The 18178-nt window shown below is 44.1% G+C and overlaps 1 protein-coding gene across 1 annotated transcript; it reads left to right on the forward strand.

Moving 5' to 3' along the window:
* Positions 1–939: 939 nt before the first annotated feature.
* TNFRSF1A (TNF receptor superfamily member 1A) lies at positions 940–17826 on the forward strand. Its single transcript, XM_068181918.1, has 10 exons — positions 940–1297; positions 10565–10766; positions 11095–11223; positions 11524–11670; positions 13521–13602; positions 13928–13995; positions 14201–14320; positions 14660–14697; positions 15485–15644; positions 16227–17826. The coding sequence occupies exons 1-10, from the start codon at positions 1259–1261 to the stop codon at positions 16526–16528; spliced, it is 1287 nt and encodes a 428-aa protein (XP_068038019.1). The 5' UTR covers positions 940–1258; the 3' UTR covers positions 16529–17826.
* Positions 17827–18178: the final 352 nt, after the last annotated feature.

Here is an 18178-nt window from a genome sequence, read left to right on the forward strand (position 1 = left end):
TTTTTGTTTTTTTTTTTTTGAAGGCTGAAGCTCCAGGAAGATTGAAGGATTTGCCTCATCCACTCACATGCCAGCAACTGCCAAACCTGAAACAGCCCTTTAAAAACATTATTTCCTCCTTCACAGAATGTGTGCCAGAATTTTCCCTTGAGGGGCTAATTTTGTGTTGTCCTTATTTGAGGCAAGGAAATGAATGGGAAAAAATCTTTTCCACCTCTATAACTGGAGATGGTTGCAATCTGATAACAGGTTATTCTGCTATTTTCTTCCCTCCTGAGACTTGCAGCTGGGAAGTCACAGCTGTTCCAAGCCAAAGTGTGGAAAAGTGCCCTCCTTGTTTTCTCCTGTGCACTTGCCGTTGTTGATTTCCACACAGCAGATAAGCAAGTCCATTGTAGGATCGGTCTGTGGAGGTATTTGGATTTCTCCGCGGTAATTCAGGCAGTCCATGGAGTGAATTGTACCCATTTTGTACTGAAATGGGCAAATTCTTCCAAAACAATGCTTAGTAGCTTGATCTAATGTCTTTTACTGGAGTATAGAGACAATTCCAGAATGCAAGGCGAAGTCTAAATGGGCAACAAATGAAGGGGAGTTCTTTATCATTTAGCCACTTATTCCTAGCTGTATTTTTGTTTTTCAAACATGCTAAGAGGATAAATTAAATGAAGCGGGGCTTACACAGAATGTCATGTTGGTTTTGCTTATATTTGCGCTATCTGTACAGCTGGTTCATTGGAGCATGCAAGAAAACTTGTGCTTTAAATTTAAAACTACAGGATGGTCATATAGACTAAAAATGCGGATCATGGCTGCAAAATGCCTTTCTTTAAAATTAAGGCAGTTAAGATGCAAAAAGTCTTTTTCTTACAAGTACATGGTTAATTTTCACGTGGAAAGTACAGCTGAAGAGTGGAAGAAGTTCAGGATTTCAGCAGACCTCCTCTGACTCATTTCCCGTACGTTTTCTAGCAGCTTTAGCCACTCGATGCACCATCCGTTGCTTTTCTTCAGCTCGTCCATCTGGGTTTTTAAGGAATACTGCCGACGCCGGTCCTCGCGCGGCGGAGGGCGGGCGGGGCTCGGCGCGGCTCCGGGCCGCCTCCCGCTCGCCGCTCTCTTTCCTGCTGCCGCTGCCAGGAAGTTGGAGACGGGGTAGTCACTCTCCGCGCTGCTCCGGCCGGCGCTGGGTAGGGCTGGGGAGGCTTCCTCTGGACGTGAGGGACCCTGCCACGGGGATGTAGCGGGCCGCGGAGCCATGCGCGGCCCGGCGCTGCCCCGCACCTCGCTGGGGACGGTAAGTCACGGCGGGGACTTCGCCGCTCCCGACGGAGCGGGCCCGTGCGCCGGCGGGACACCGCCTCGCCCGGCGACAGCTCCGGTCCCGCGGATCCGCAGCTCGCTGCGGGTCCGCAGAGCGGTGTCCGCCGTCGAGCTTTCGGGCTCGGGCGCTCTTCCACTCTCCTGGTCGCCGTCGGGCTCCCCATCGCTGCCGCTCTGCGCACAGCCCGCTTTCTGCTCGTCCTCTCCGGGGCGCTGGGGCTCCCCTCTCGGCAGCCCCATGCCGGGGCGGGCAGCGGGGGGGCAGGACTCGGGGAGTCCTCGGGAGGGCGAGGCGGGCGGTCGTCGGCGCAAGGGAGGCTGGTGCCGGGGCGGCAGGAGCGGCGGTAGCGGGTCGGGCAGCCGAGCCGCGCCATCCGCCGGGTGCCCGCGGGGCAGCCGGGCAGCGGCACCGCTGTGCTCGCCGCCTCTCTCCGTCCGCTCCCTGCCCTCCGTGGGCACAGAGTTCTCTGGCGCCGTTCCCGGGATTTATCCCTGACTCAGTGAAAAGGCGTCTGGGCTTACAGAAAAGGCGGTGGATTCCCTGAAGCCCGCAGCGCGGCCGTTAACGCGCGAGGCGGTCCGGGCAGGGCGGCTCGCCGGGGCACCGAGCCGCCCGGGCCGCGATCGGAGCCGCCCGGGCCGCGATCGGAGCCGCCCGGGCCGCGATCGGAGCCGCCCCGCTCCCTCCGCCGCTGTGCGGGGTCCGGGGATGAGCCGCCCCCGCTTTGCTGTGCAGCCGGCCGCGCACAAATGCCACTCTGCGGGCGTTTGAACAAAGATCAGAGGGTTGTAACTACGCCCCAAACCACGAGATTTGTATAAGAGCAAGTTCAGCTCTGCCGGTAGATCTTCTTTAGCCTTCCCGGTCTTCGTAGGGCAAGACTTTTAAGCTGCCCGTTGTGATTTTGCGGGCGAAAAAGTTGTAAAAGGTATCGGAGGGTTTTATGAATAACATGATTGCCCGACGTGAATGGCTGTCCAGTATCAGCAGATGTGTGGTAAAGCTGGGACAGTGGAGTGGTGTCACTCAGCATCATGACATGTCTATAAATTCTGCTGTAGTGGTTACAAAGTCAAACTGTTTATCCTTAAATACCTGAGCATCCTAGTAATGCACACTTGCACTTGGCTGCCCTGGACTTGTAATGTTGGCTTAGTTGTTAATTTGCGGTCATAAAGTTGCAATGTGTGCAAAGTTACCTTCCAGAAGGGTTTGGATTTGGCTGTGGGTTTTTTTTTTTCCCACTTGAAAGGTTTGAAACCCTGGTAGTAGACTTAAAGCTAGCAGTTATAGGACAACACACCTAAAACTGAGGAGGAGTACCTTGACGATAGCTGTAGATCACTTACCATCTTGGGACCTAGGTAGGACATGTAAACTGTTGACTTATGGACAGATTTCAAAGCAGATAGCAAACCTGAAAAGTGTATTTCTGGCTTAAGAATAGAGGTGCACACATTTTGGTGTAAATCAGATATTATATGTGATTATTATTCATTCAGTTGGCAAAAAAAGAGAAAGACCTATTGGATTCCCCAAATTCATTACATTATCTTCAGTTAAATAAGATACTGGGTGAAGTGTTGTTCAGTGGGATATCTTTTTGAAGATGATTTCCCCTTCCTATTTGCATGTCATTACAAGTTATCAGTAACACTCTACTCTCTATAGATAATGTTTATATTTTCAATAAAACCATGTTCTTCCCCTCCCCCCCCCCCCAATTACAGGTCTCACTCTAACTCTGTTGCGTGCCCATCCGTAATTTACGTTGCATATCATCCTGTTTGCCCTCATAGCCTTTCTTGGCCCCCTGTTGCCTCCCTTCTACTGATACTTGTATGTTTCCTGTGATTCTTCAAAATTTCCCGTAGCCTGTTTCCATGCATTCACTCTTTCTGTCTGTCCTTAAACTCATTTTCAGGTGCTCTGTGTTTTCCCCATGCACTTCTAACTTTTATAGGGGACAAAATTGCATCCCTCTTCACTGAGGCCAGGGTGTTTTTTATCTCATTAAAAGAAAAAAAAATTGTATATATAATGGAAGTTTCATTTATTACAGAAAATTCTGTTTTATGAAGAAAAAAGACAAAATAGCCATAAGGGTACTTCTGGCACTGATTTATTTTCAAAGTAAAGGGAGAAACTGTCGTTTTGAAGTTAAAAGCTACATTATATAAAAATTGAAAACCAGGCCACAAAGTGCATTGTAAGAAAGAGCTGTTGGGCCACCAGCCTGTTTCCAGTAGTGACCAGTCACAGGTGTCTGCCAAGGGTTTTGGAGCAGGGCAAGTGTACAGCAATGAAAAATAATACTTTCCTGGCTTTCAGTGGGCTGGGACTGTAGGAATTTCCAAGTTGAAATGGCATCTTCATATTTTGGATCCGTGACTCTGTTTTTTTTTTTTTCCTTCTTCTATAGTTGTGGTGATCAATTTTGGAACCAGGACAGGTTTCTGGCAGAGCCAGCACTCTCTCATGGAGTCCCACACCTCAGCTACATGTTGGCTGTAAAAGTACCTCCCTGTGCTTGTTTTGAACCTCTCTGCTGCTTGTCTTACGTGATGCCTCTTAGTTCTTGTACTGGAGGAGGCAGAGAACACTCATCCCAGTTCACCTTCTCTTTGGCATTCATGGCTTTGACCCTGCTACAGCATCCTTGGCTCAGGTTTCTCTTTTATCGACTGGTATATTTTATCATTTCCTTTGTGATAGTGAGTCTGTGCCAATGATGATCCTTTTTACTTTTCTTTGTATTATATCTGAGTTAATTTATATAGTTAAGATTGAGGACCAGAACTAGATTCAATCCTTTATATATTGTCATAACAACACTCTTGGTTTTGCTCTCAAATCCCTTCCTAAAAATTCATAGCATTTAATTGCATTTCTGATTGTTTTCTCCAATAAGATTAATTGAACTTTTACTGCTTATTAATCTATTTTTAATTTCTATTTTTAGGACTAACTACTTCTAGCCAAATGAAATGTTTATATTAGAGTCTGTGCTAAGTACATTTACATGGCAATTTTTGTTCTCACAAGTAACCAGTCCTGTCAGGCTGGATGCCTTTCCCTTTTCCATTAAATAATCAATTTTCTGCATTAGCAGTATTTTTTGTGGTAAACCCAGTGTTGTCATTTTGTTCTTTCTTACCCATTTTCTTTAGTCATCACAAAGAAGCTTTTTTTGTATTTGGGGCAGATGCCTTGTGTTCTCTTCTGTAATTCCTGGATAGCTGAGTGCTTCCTTTGCTAACACATATCCTTGTGTTATGCTCTTAGGAACCTGACAGTAGAAAGCACATCTCAAAGCAATGTCACTACATTTTCCTATTAAACCAAACAGAAATATATCTGAGTAGGACTTGGCATTTGACAATTACCTGACTTAAAAATTCACCTAGTGAGTCACTGACAAGGGGCACGAGCAGGGGCCGAGGGCTTATGCCCAGCTGAAAATCATTTCAGGATGGAAAAGTAAGGACCCCCTGAGCCTTCCCATGGCTCCTGCTCCATCAGTGCTCTGATGTGAGGCTGTACAGCAGCACAGTGGAACTCAGCCCTGAACACAGGCAGGCAAAGTGCTGGGATGTCGAGGGTCAGTGAATGTGGCGCTCTGACACATTGTCCACCACAGTGTCCTTGGAGGGAAAGCTTCCAAAGAAATTTTCTTATGGTTGTTATCACCTGGTGACTTCTCCATTATTTCTTAACCTTTACTAATATGAAATAAAGCCTTCTAACTTATTATATACTTTATGTTATTTTATGATGTGAAGTCCACAATCTTTATAGATAATGACAGTTTTCTTTCGGTTTCTAAGTTAAGATTTCTAAGGCCTTTCATCATTGGATCAAAGCTATTACTAGTCTCCTGAATTTAGACAAGGCCCGAAATACAGCATTCTTTCATCTTATCTTCATAAAATGGAGGATTATTTATTATAGTAGTTCTTGTAGCCTTCTTTTGTCCTTTCCAGATTTTAGTGAGCAATGACAAAAGCTTCCTGTAAATGTTGCTTTAATGCACATTTCTCAATGTGTAAAGCAGAAGTTCTGGTTTCCCTTTCATCTTTGTATCACAGACTAAAACAAATGCGAACCTCGAAGAGCTTTTGGAAATGGCTAAACCAGACAAAGAACATAGGGTAAATCCTGTACTCTGATTTCTCTGGTAGCTCATTAGTCTGTGCAAGATTCTGGTTTTCATCCAAGCCTCCAAGCTGACTAATTTTTTATGACTCATTAAAATGGCTGACAGATGATTTATATGTAAAATACTTGTGCATGGGGCGTGTATCATGCTGGATTCTTAAGCCAGGGTAATTTGCTGTTACAAAATATTTTGAAACACTTGAATGACTCATAATGCCTCTTATTTGCACACAGTTGGTAGTTAATTAGTTTTAAAATGGAATTTGCAAAATGGAAGCCTTTTTTGAGAGAAGAGGTTGATTAAGTTATTACAATGGAATTTTTGTGCAACTTGGTCCATGAGGATTAAGGATGACTAAATATATTTATATTAATAAAATACTGATTTAATTGATGATGATAATGCTGAGACTAAAAGATTTAATTCATAATTATTTACAACACAATATAGATAGTTTTAACTACTAGTATGGTGTACTGTTTTCTCAAGAAATATTGAAGCAACAGTATTAAGGACAGCAAAATGACCTGTGTTCATGCTGAGTAATTTGGTATTTCCCAGCCTCCTGAGGTGATAATATGGAGCAGCCCTGACATGCTGCACTCCCTATTCGGTCCTTCTGTTTCAGGTACTGTGCCCTATATCTCCTTGTCCTGAGAACACTGCTCTCAAACGTCCCTTATTTCTACCCTCTCATGTGTCTTTCTGGCATCTTGCTCTGTTCCTCACTTTCATCTTTGCCCTTCCTTTCTTCCTTTGCCTTACTCTGGTGGGATATCACCTCACTTGCAGTTCTCTCTGCATGACCTGGCGAGGCAGAAGCAGGAACAAGGGTGTAAATTGTAGTGGTGGCAGTAATTCAAGAATATTTGAGTGTGAAAATTGTTGAAAGGCTTCTAACTCCTGTCTCAGCTGTCAAAATGTTGCATAAAAGAGCTTTTGGGCTTGTGCTGTGTTTTTTTTTTCATTGTAGGTGAAGTGCTGGGCATCAAGTGCTGGCGTGAGGCATGGGAAGGAACTAGGGTTGCCTTTTGTGTGAGGAGAATGTTGCAGGGAACACAGCTGTCACCCAGAGGGGTGGAATGTTTTAAGGAAGCAGCATTCTGCCATATTTTGGTTATTCCAGCAGCAGTTTCATAAGTAAACCCTAGAGTTTCTGCAGTCTCTGTTTTGCCTGGGTAGTCCCTGCTGACTGAAATGACTGAGTAGGTGTGAATCAGTGGTGTGTATCACACGTGGTTTGAATTATCACTTGGCTTAGGTAATGCACATTGTCTCTGTGAAGTTGCTTAGTGGGTACTTTTTTTTTTTATCTTGGCAAGTGGAGTGTGCTGTACATCTAACAATGGAAATGGAGCTTATTTCACTTGCAGAAGACCTCTAAACTTTGCCTTGGCAAACACTTATCAATCACTTGAGGCTTCAGTGCTTGGTAAATGGAGCTAAATCTGGCTGGTGACTGATCACCAGCTGTGTTCCTCAGGGCTCAATTCCAGGGCCAGTTCTGCTCAATATATTTACTCTAGATAAATTGGAGCATTGAGCAATGATTGGAATGAAACTGAGCAAGTCCAAATGCTGGATCCTGAATCTGGGGACAGAGTTACTTCTGGGCACAAATCTAAACTTCATGGAGTACCCTGGGGGTGCTGGGGGCAGCAGCTCAGTGAGAGTCAGCAGGGTGTGCCCGGGCAGCCCACAGGGCAGGAGCTGTGTCCTGGGAGCATCAAACACTGAGCACAGAGGGCAGAGGGGGGATCATCAGCCGTGCTCGGCGCTGGTGCGGCCTCACCCGGAGTGCTGGCAGCACTTCGGAGCCTCACAATTTGAGGATTTGAAGGCCCTTGAATGTGTCCAGAGGAGGGAAACTGCTCTGATGGTTTTTTTTGAATCAGGCTCTCATCTCCATCAGACAGACTTGTTGGTACAAATCAACTGTGTTATATGGTAGCTTAAGCCAGGTGCCTCAAAAGAGAGATCCCCAGCAAAGAAATCCCTTATGATCTAGCTCCCTACCCTCAAGCAACAGTCTGGATCAAAAAGCATTATTATATGGAGTCTCCTCACTCTTCATTTTGGGGCACTCTTTCACTACCAGGTGGTAGCCATGTGGTCACCATCATATCCTCTTAGGCTGGTTTTGCTGAGGATTTTGATCAGTTCTGTAGTCCGTGTTGTAATAGTTGTTACAGTTCATACACCATGAGCCTTCCAACTGAAACAGAACAGACTGTTCTAATTTCATGTATTGCCTGAATTTGATGAAGCTGTTCATTGGTATAAACCAGTGTATTGCTGAGTGGCTTGGGGAGCTGCTTAAGATGGTGGTGTTTTGGGTTTTTTTCCATCATGCGAGTGATTTTGCTGGATGGCCGAGTCACTGGGGTGTGAGTCACTCGTAGTGTGTGACTCTGTTCTTCAGATTGTGGTCCCTAACTCTGTAATGTGTTAACTCCGCTTTGATGACATTTACAGACGTGCTTTCACTTAACCTGAAAAATTAAAAACACTTCTGTTTTCTTTTGGCTTTGAAGGTGTATCTGACCAATTTTCTCTGTATTTTTGGCTTAATCTTTGATGTTTTTATCTTCTTTCTATTGTTGACTTGTGTGACTTACAGGCTGACTGTTTATGTTCTTGTATCAGGGGATTAATCACTAGCTAGTGAATTGTCACACTACGACACAAAATAACTCACTTATTTACTCAAGATGTAAAGGAGTAAAAGGAAGCAAGTTTTATTTCTGACTTCGCAATATATAGAATTCTAAAAGTGACAGTGGATTGGAGGATGAAATTGCTACCTCTCCAACCACACTGGCTAAACTAACAGTCTATCAATTTTCTCTTCCCACAAAGAAGAATGTAAATTATTATTTACATGACAGTGCTTGAGAAACTCTAGTAGAAATATGTAAACATCAGAAGGCATAGAAAACTTAAAAAAAAACTTTAAAACTTTTAAAAGAACAGGGCGACAGTGAATCAGAATGTTTTTATTGTTACTGTGTGTCAGACCATCTATGTGAAAGATTTTTTTATCCATTTTCCTGCAAGCAATAAATCTTGTAGTGTCAGCTGCTGAAACAATTTTTAGTTCCGCTGAGGAGTTGTTGGAGTGCTTACAGTTTTTCTGTGGTCAACTAATGAAGTCTGAAATGATAACTATTTAACTATGTGGTTCTTTTTTTTTCCTGTTCACCCTTTTAGCATCTGGTCTATTGAATATGTCAGAGCTCTCTGAAAAATGTTTTAGTTTTGTCAGAGTTGCAAACTCCATCCTTCTTGAGGTTTTAAGTTGCTTTTAGGTAATTACCTTTCTCCCCCAAGGCTTTAACTGTGAAAGAGAAACAGGATGGTGTAGGGCTGTCATAACCATTTCATTCTACATATCTTTTGGTAAGCTTGATACCACAAAATTGGTATAATGACTGTGATTTACCCTTATCGGTTTACTTTGCTTTTGCTATAACTCTCCTAGCTGAAAAAGCAAAGAAAGGAAAAAAAAAAAACACAAAAACTCTGAAGCTGTGCTTGTACTGCTGGGCATCTTCAAAAAAACACTTTCATAAAAACAAGCTGGGAAAACATTACAATTAGAGGGAAGGTAGTGCAGTAAAACTTTGTGTGAGATTATATTGGCAGGGCAGTGTTCATTTGCAAAAACAATTAGTTGATTTTCATCATTCACGTGATCTGATGCATTGAGTTCATTGGTATGTCTGTAACATACTCAGAAGCATCAACACATGGATGTCCAGACAGTGTGGCCAGGATCACTTGTGTGCAAAGAGGATGACAAGGGATGCAAGTTGTCAAGTCTTCATCGTGCTGCTGGACTTCTTCATGGTACTATAAAGTAGTTTTTCAACACATCTTTCATACTCTTCAGGAGTCACTGGTTGGTATGGGATGGGTCTTTGCTGTAGAAAATTGCTGACTTCAGGTTTCATAAATCTTGGACCAAGTTTTGACCTGGTTTTGTTTTGTTGGGTTTTTTTTAACCTTTTTTTTGATGTTGTTTGTTTTTTCTTTATCTGAATGTTTGAAATGCAGGCCCGAGGGCCAACAGGCAAAGGAGTTGTGTTTGTGATACGCTGCAATCTTGTTACCATCCTTCTGGTACAGGATCTTTTGCTGATTTTTGCTTTCCTCTTACCAGAGTGGAGACCTTTTGGCCATTACATAAACAGTATATTTCTCAATTTCAGTGCTGGGAATAGTGTCCTGAAAACAGTGTCCAGGGAACGGCATCCTTCATTATTGGTACAGACTGTGCTTTTAACCCTTGGTTCATGGGTGTGTGGGTGTACAAAGTCACCCTCTCTTACAGTCATATAGCAGTCATGCCAATCCTAATATTTCTTTTAAGATTGGCATGACAACAGTAACTTTCAAGGGGAAGAATAGAAATCAAATCTTAATTGTGTTAACAAAAGAAGAAACTGCTCATTTTTGTGTTGAACTGTATGGGCTGATTGCTAACAGCTGTAGTTTAAGCAGAAGAATGTACATTTGACATGGGGAGAAATCAAAAACCTAACTTTCCCATGTTTCTAGGTCTGGCTTGCTCAGGAGGCATTTTGGAAGATTTCCTGTACTTAGCAGGCAGTGAGATCCTCTTTTGCCGTCTTATTCCAAACTTCCCATCTTGTGTATTTATTCAGTGGAACTACAAGTACTGGATGCATTCTTCTCTGTGGAACTGTTTCTACATGGACAGCCTTACTGCCTTCCTTAATAAAAACATTTCTTTGCTCTTGTGTAACTTCTATGCAAGCTGCAGCATTTTCAAGGCATTCCATGTATAAAATATTTGTTTTTTATACAACCATTTTGCTGTAGAGGTTACTGAACGGTATATTAATATCACAGATGGCAGGCATTGGTTTTTTGGGGTTTATTTTTGTAAATCATCTCCCCAGACACATTTGCCAGTGGAGGGTCCCATTACCAGAATTAGCCAAGTAAACTGAACTCATGATGTATTCTAAGTGCTGAAATCAGGGGGATCCTGCAGGAGGATATAATGTTTTCTCACCTTGTTTCTCTCCTCTCTCTCCCTCCCTCTCTATTTACAGGTTATTCTAATATTTGTCTGTGTGTTGACAAAGGAATCTGTAGAAATTACTCCAGTGCCATATAGACTGCAAGTCCGTCGGGTATCTTTGGATGGAAGAGACCCCTCTAACCCTTTGAGGAGAGAAAAGAAACAGATGCACTGTCAACTGGGACAATACCTACACCCCAGAAAGACCCACTGCTGCATGAGGTGTCATGCAGGTACACAAAATAACTACAGTGGTAGTGACTTTCACCTGGGAGGCATTTCCCAGTCCTGCACTCTCCAACTGTCTCTCTCATACAGTTAATCAGCTCTCCCTTTGCTTGGTACCTATCCCTACCCAGATAAATTCTTATTCCTTTTATTTATTCTTATTCCTTTTCTCCTCTTATGGGCTGTCAGTGTCATTCACACTGGTGAGAGGAAGCGTTCTTGGTCTTTATGGCATCAACTCCAGGGTTTCTTTGAGCAACCAGTGACTCCTGTCCTCCCTAAGACAACGCATTTGCCTTCCTGTCAGAGCTCTGTTCAGAGATTTTCTTGCAGGTACCTACAAGGCCAAAGACTGTGATGGGCCTGACCAGGCAACTGTCTGTCTTCCGTGCGCCAATGGCACATTCACGGCTATTGATAACACCATGTCTAAATGCTTCCAGTGCAAACGCTGCCGTACAGGTGAGTTACTGTGAGATCTGCAGGATCGGAGGAAAATGGGGATGGATGAAGGCTGGAGGGAATGGCAAGGTGAGCAAAGGAGCTTGGAAAACAAAGCAGTTGAATGGGTAAGACAGTGTATGGGGACGGACTGGGGACAGCGGGAATAAGGGTTACCAAACTGGAACAGTCTGAGATACAGTTTGCAGGCCTTTCTGGCCTTTTTCTCTGAAAATTAGGGGATAACAATACCTATAACAGTGCTCTCAGTTGAAGGTGAAAGAAGAAGCTGGAGTAATAATTTCTCCTTTCTTTCCTCAGTGCTCCAGCAGATAGTAGAGACCCCCTGCACCCCAAAGCAAGATACTGTTTGCGGCTGTCAGAAGAATCAGTATCGGATTGATTCTGATTCTGAATACTTCCGGTGTAGGAACTGCAGCTCGTGTGCCGATGGGATTATTGCCAGCTGTGAGTATGGCATGGATATGGCTCCAGTGCAGATGTACTGTAGTAGGGCAGACTTTCTGATATGCTGAAGTGCCTTGCACTGAAAGGATGGTAGTTTTGGAACAACTCTGGGGTTTGTCTGCCCTCTTTCCCCAGAAAGACTGTTATATTTTGCCTGCTCTGGCATCAATCCCTGTTTCCTGTCATAGCTGCTTTCTTTTGTTCTTGAACTGTTTTTTGGTTTTGGCTGCTGTGAGGAGCTACTTTCTACTTAATTTTGGTGCCTCTGCCTTGCAAGGTCTTTATGTTCTAGAGCAGGTTTCCCCTTGCCTTCCTTGTTCGTCTTTCTCCTGATGCTCACTGCATTTCCCCTACCAACTGCTGGAAGCACTTTGAGTATGATGGATGGAAACACCTCTAGCCCTTGTGCTCAGCTGAACTGCTTGTCAGTCAACTGCTGAGCAACCACAGTGTTCTGTGCAGTGTTCTAAAGTAAAGAGCTGCTAGTAATGCTGAACTATACCCAGTGACATTGGGCATTACCTTGGGATGATGCTGGTGTCTGGGAGAAGCACTCGTGTTACCTGTCCCAGGTCAGGAATCAGAGATCTTAAACAAACACTGCCATCTGTAGTCTTATTCTTTCCATGTCCCTTAAATGTCTTCCTTTGATGTGACAGCTGAGAAGGCACGAGTCAGGATTGGATGCAACACAAACTGGCTTTATTTCCATGCTTAGCTCTTTTATAAAGTTGCACTGGCGGATCTGACTGTGCAGCTGAACAAGACATCACACATCCGTGCCCATTCACACACCAACTGGTCTTCCAAATCTGCACTTACATACATTCCTTAGTGGCTGTCTTCCAGCCCAAGGACACACACTCTCGTCTCAACATCTTATTCAGCTGGTCATGATCTGTACCAAAGATACAATTATAAGTAATTTAGTCGTTGTTCTTTAATTATCCAGCTGGCCCATGCTTCCAGTCCAGCTGCTCTCACATCTTACCTTGTCTTAAAACTATCCTCTCTTCTTTGCAAACTGTGCTGCTCCTGATCCCTATCCCATCTCTTACCCTGCCCAGTGTGAGGTTTGCTGTTTCACTGGTGAATGAGTTCCCTCTAGTGCTCAATTGTCACAGTTTCCACGCTTAAGCCTCTCCTCAAGGGTCATGATTGCACACTGTCCTTGAGCAGTTTCCTTCCCTCTTGGCTGATGTAGAACCGTTTTATTCCTGTCCCTCACTTGCCACAGAATGCATGCTCCTTGTTATAGTACATTTTCTCCTCCTCTCATGCAATTTGATGTCCTTCAATCACTGTTCTTCCCTGCTCCTCCCCACACCTGTTTTACTGAGGCTCTCTCCTGTGACTTGCTTAGAAGTGATAGTTCTTTCATTTCTTACCCCTTCCACTCACGACATCAGAAGACTGCTCATGTGTCCCATGACTTCAAGTGATTTCTCCCTGCCCCGAACTGACTTCCTCACCAGTCCCAGCTGCTCAGGAACCACTTCTCCCTCATCTTTGCCTGACTAATGCGGTTTCCCCTTCCTGTCATGCTTGAACTTGAGTGACTTTTACTGCTTTTTGCACATACACTAATTCCAGCCGCTCTGTAATTATAGTCCCTTTCCAAGCCTCTCCAGAGGTGCCCACCGTCAGGACAGTGGCACTCTTATTTTTATTACTTTTATCCTCCCCCAACTCTGTTTTTATATGTAGATCAAATCCTTCATCACTTCTTCAGTAGCAGTTTTCCAGGCTTAAAAAAGGATAATCTCTCATCCATCTTGGAGTGGATTTTTTCCCTTTGTTTTCTTCTTTGTTGAGATTATGGCAACAGTTTCTGTTTTTTCCCTCTACAGGTTCAAAGAACAAAGATGCCATTTGCAGGTGTAAGCCTCAATTCTTCCTGTCACGTAGTAATATTTGCAAGCCTTGCAACAGGTGAACTTTTTTACTCTGTATGCTCCATCACTGAGTAGGAGAGACAGCAGGTGCTCCACAGTGGGAGGGAATTCTTCACATGACTCTTTCTATCTAGACATAACTTTACAATATTCTAATTGCCTTTCTGGGGCAAGTAGGTCTTCACCTCTGCCACCCCGAGTCTCCTCCATGCAGGCATCAGCCCACTAAGAGTCCAAAGTCACTAGTCACACTGCATCGCTCTGCTTTGCAGGCTCACCTTGACTTGTCTGTTAATTAGGGTGGTTGGAAATGGCTAGAGTTTCATTGCACGTGTGCTCACCTCTCTGATTCGCACTTTCAGCTGCACTGGAGAAGACTGCTTGCTGTGTCCTAGCCCAGTCACTACCTCACCGACTTCATCTGGGCTGAGTGAGTGCTCAGGGGACTGAAGGGCAGTGGAATCTTTTCATTGTGGGGTGTTGTTCTCTTAATGCCTTTTGTAAAGGGTTATATTTTCCACTTTGTCAAACCATTATCCTTTTTCTCCCTACCATTTGCAAATCTTCACTTGCTGTTCTTGCTTACCTCCTCTTTTCTTAGTCACTCATTCATTGGCTCTCTTCCTTTTGTCCAGATCTAAACCTTGTACTTGGCACCCTTATTGCAATATTTGGAGTTATCTTCGTCCTCGGCCTTGCACGCAAAGTAGGGAAGCTGGTCCAGAAAGAGAAGATAGTGTCATCTTTCTTCTCCTGTGGTGAGTACAGTGGCATGGCATGTGCAGTCATATTGATTGGGATAGACACCGATTTCTTTGTGGTTTTGTGTGTGTGAAGGGCAAAGTGGGATCCCCTTACTCTGCTCTGCTGCAAGGCCAGAGTAGCACAAGAACTAAATAGCCAAGGGTCTTGTTGCAGTTCTGCACCTAGGCCCGTAGCTGTGACTGGATGTGCATGTGAGCTTATTTCTGGGATGTGTATTTTGCTATAAAACATTTTTGAGGGCAGGATTGTGAGTAGCTGCTTTCCTGTTTTCTGTGGGATAAGAGGAAGTGAAAATAATTTCTGCCTTCTTTTTTTTTCCTTCTTTGAAGTTTCTTTGCCACAGACACCCAAGGAGACAGTATCAGAGGTGAGCAAGATGATGGGTATAAGAGCTTATCTTCCACTTTCAAATATGTTATCCTGGGATCTGGAGTAATATTTCTCCCCATGGGCTATTTTCAGGCCCTGTATTTTCAAGTGAGCTGAGTAATAGGGTTGTTTAACTCAGAAGTCTTTTCCTGTAGAGGGTGGAGCCAGTAACACCTTACTTCCCCTCTTCTAGAGGATGCTTTTCAAACTCCTGGCTTTTTTTTTTTCCCTCCTTTTTTTTTCTGGATGCATTTTGTTCAGATTTCAGATAGTTGGTCCTTAATCCCCTTTTCTCTCTGTGTAGCTCAGGCTTGGAGGATTTAATTAATTTCACTTCACTTCAGATCTTGACTCCACAAGCCCCTCAGTGCTGCTTCACAATATTCTCTCAGGTCCAAGGTAACTCTGCAAATAAGAGGGCCCAGGCAGCAGCTGAAGTGGGGTTTTCACAGCCTTACAGAGGAGGCTGATGGGAAAGGTGGCATGTGGAGCTTCTAGAATGATGGTGATTTTGGGTGCCAGCCTTATTTGATTTTGTAAGGAAATACTTTTTTCTGGACTACTGTTTTATGGTGCCAAAAGAAAGTTAAACTCTTTGGGTTCTGCTGGAAAGAAATGTTTGGTGTACTCTGCTGAAACAAGGCATGTAGGAAGAATTAAAATCTCAACACCCACTCCCCACCTATCTGGGATAAATTTTAGCATATAAAGCTAGTGGTTACTTGCAGGAGACAGGTGTATTGTGCTGCTGTGGGTGATTCTGGACTATGTAATGTGTCTTTCAGGTTGAGGAAGAAAGAAATAAAATTTCCACCCTTCTTCCTGAGTCCCAGAAGGAAACAGAATTGCCATTAAATGCAGCCCTACCATCTACACCTCCGCCACAGAGTTCACATGAGTTACCAGACTGTGTCAGACCTGCCAGGAAGACCCAGCTTCCAGACAGTAAGTGAAACTCCTCCATCCTTCTCTCCTTCCCCAGTCAAACAGGAACCTAATTACGCAGATGCATCTAGAAGTATGCCAGGCCTTACCCAGTGTACGTGACCTGGATGTGTACCCATGCACGGCACAGTAGAAAGGCAGAAGCATGCCCAGAGCCTGTGACTCTGTATATGCTAAATATCTGTGCAAGGCGTTTCTGTTGTCCCTTTTCCCTCCCAGCAAAATGGATTGTCATATGTGTTGACATGCTGTCAGTCTTAATGCCTTTGGGGTAGTGGCCCAGAATAATTTCAATAATTCATTCTTTTTCAAGAATGTATGGCAGAAGGGCCCTAAGCAAATGTGCTTGACTCTGCTCATAACCTTATACAAGAGCATATGGAAACATTTCCATTACATTTTGAGGGATAAGAGCAAGTCTGGACATCACATGAGTCTGTGTGATTAGTCTGGAGAACTGGAGTAGACTTGAACAAGAGGGGCCAATGCAAGATTCCAAGGCAACTTCCAGCCCTGGATTACTGACATTCTCCTTGAGGTCGAAGAATCTCGCTTCTCAGGGTTTCCCCTCTGTGTTCACAGACCCTGCTGTTCTGTACACCGTGGTGGATCACGTGCCGCCGTCGCGGTGGAAGGAGTTTGTGCGGCGCCTGGGCCTGAGTGACTACGACCTGGAGCGGATTGAGCTGGAGCACCGGCGCCTGCGAGACGCCCAGTATGAAATGCTCCGACTGTGGAAACTGCAGATGGGCCGTGCTGCCACTGTGGAGCACATCAGCCGTGTTCTCAACCAGATGGAGCTCAGTGGCTGCAGTGACGCTGTTCAAGAAACTTTGCTAAACCAGAACTCTCCTCAACCTTGCAGCCTCCACAACCATCTTTAATCTATTTCTGCTTTAGCTGCCTTTGACTATTAAGAGGGGATCATAGCTCTCTTTCTTTCCCCGTATCTCCCCATCTTTGTAACACTTGTCAGCTGGTTTTGTTGGAGACAGCAGCAGGTTATGCTGGAGGAAGGCTGAGGTTTGCTTCTTAACCACCATGTAGTTCAACCTTTAAGCCACAGCAGACCTCTGCAACACCTCCTTTCCCAAGAAGGGGAAGCACCTCATAAAGGATGTGGTGGGTGAACTCTGACCAAGATGCAAATAGGAGCTCTGAGTGACTTGATCATAGATCAGCTTCTATGGACAAGTTGTTGCTGAAACAGGTGCTCCACACATCGTGTGGTAGGTAAACTTGTAGGGTGCTTTCGTTAAGCTGATTGTTCAGATGTTAAAGTCTGAACACTCACTTCTTGCAGATCTATTTTTCTGTGAGATCAACCAGTTGAAGTGGCTCATATTGAAGCCTTTTGATTGCTAAATCTGACTCAGAGGAAGTGGTGGGAGGATGTGCCTATTTCTGGGATCAGGAGAGGATTGCCCTCTCTCGGTGTCAACCAGTAGCAGCTAGTAGCTATCACTGTAGCAAAAGATTCCTGGAGATTCAGAACTGGTTCTCTCTGCAAGAAACAGGAGGACATAATCCTTTCCACACCATGTCCCTCAGGTTCCAGAGGAGTAAGGATTCCAAGCCAGTGAGTCAGATGAGAGGGTTGGGGCTTTTTTCCTCAAGATTTGGTTTTTTTTTTTTTTTCCTCTGTATTTAGAAACCATGTAAGTTAGCATTAACAAAACACCTGCCTGTGTGTTTGTCCAAGTGCAGGGTGGCAAGGAGTGTGTGCATCTGCCTGGGTGAGGTGGTACCGATGCGTGAGCACAGGTAGCCTGAGCACCTCTGCAAATCTGTGCTTGCACACAGGCTGGTAGGCTTGTGTCTACCCGCTTATCTACATATGGAAGATTCGATGAATCTAACTGAAAATGGGACTGTGTACATGTCTGTATAGATATTTTAGCAACTGTTGAAAATAACTTCACACTACTTCCTGGACTGTGTTCTGTGATTGCTGTGGGAGCCATTTGGTACCATCTCCAGGCTCTCCCGATCACTTTCTTACTAGAATTACCCTGGGAGAACCAGATGTAGAAAAATTCAATTAGCCTGCACCAGGTGCAGGTTGTCCACATGTTTGTTAATGGGTTTTCCAGTCTCTAATCCCTTGACCAGAGAGGAACTTTCTATTGTAAATACACTGAATGTTCTGAATTAAAGTGAATATTTTTACCTCTGTTGTGGTTTTGCTCATATCGGCTTCTTTTCTGTGACTGTGGGCAGAGAAAGGGGAATAACTTACAGAAGTGTTCAGAGTGGATAGCTTGGTGGTCTTGTGTATTTTTTTTTAAACCCAAGTTTTATGTATTTTGGAATGCAAAACTTAGCTGACCTCACATCACAAGAAGCTAGCTGAGGGCAGGAAGTAGGACTTAAATGAAATCCACTTGCAGGTATTCTCAGATATTGAAGAGTATGAATGCCAGCACATTTAGAGTGAATTTTTAAGCAATATACAATGAGTCATTTGGATTTTTATCTGGCTTTTTAAACAGGAAAATATCTTTAAATAAAAGAATAATAATAATAGGTTATAC

The sequence above is a fragment of the Anomalospiza imberbis genome, chromosome 2, assembly GCF_031753505.1.
Source record: "Anomalospiza imberbis isolate Cuckoo-Finch-1a 21T00152 chromosome 2, ASM3175350v1, whole genome shotgun sequence".
Classification (NCBI taxonomy): Eukaryota; Metazoa; Chordata; class Aves; order Passeriformes; family Viduidae; genus Anomalospiza; species Anomalospiza imberbis.

Coding starts and splice junctions, on each gene's coding strand:
- TNFRSF1A (XM_068181918.1), top strand. CDS start 1,259: ATGCGCGGCCCGGCGCTGCCCCGCACCTCGCTGGGGACG. Junction 11,224..11,523: donor GTGCAAACGCTGCCGTACAG/GTGAGTTACTGT, acceptor TTCTTTCCTCAG/TGCTCCAGCAGATAGTAGAG. Junction 13,996..14,200: donor ACCGACTTCATCTGGGCTGA/GTGAGTGCTCAG, acceptor CCTTTTGTCCAG/ATCTAAACCTTGTACTTGGC.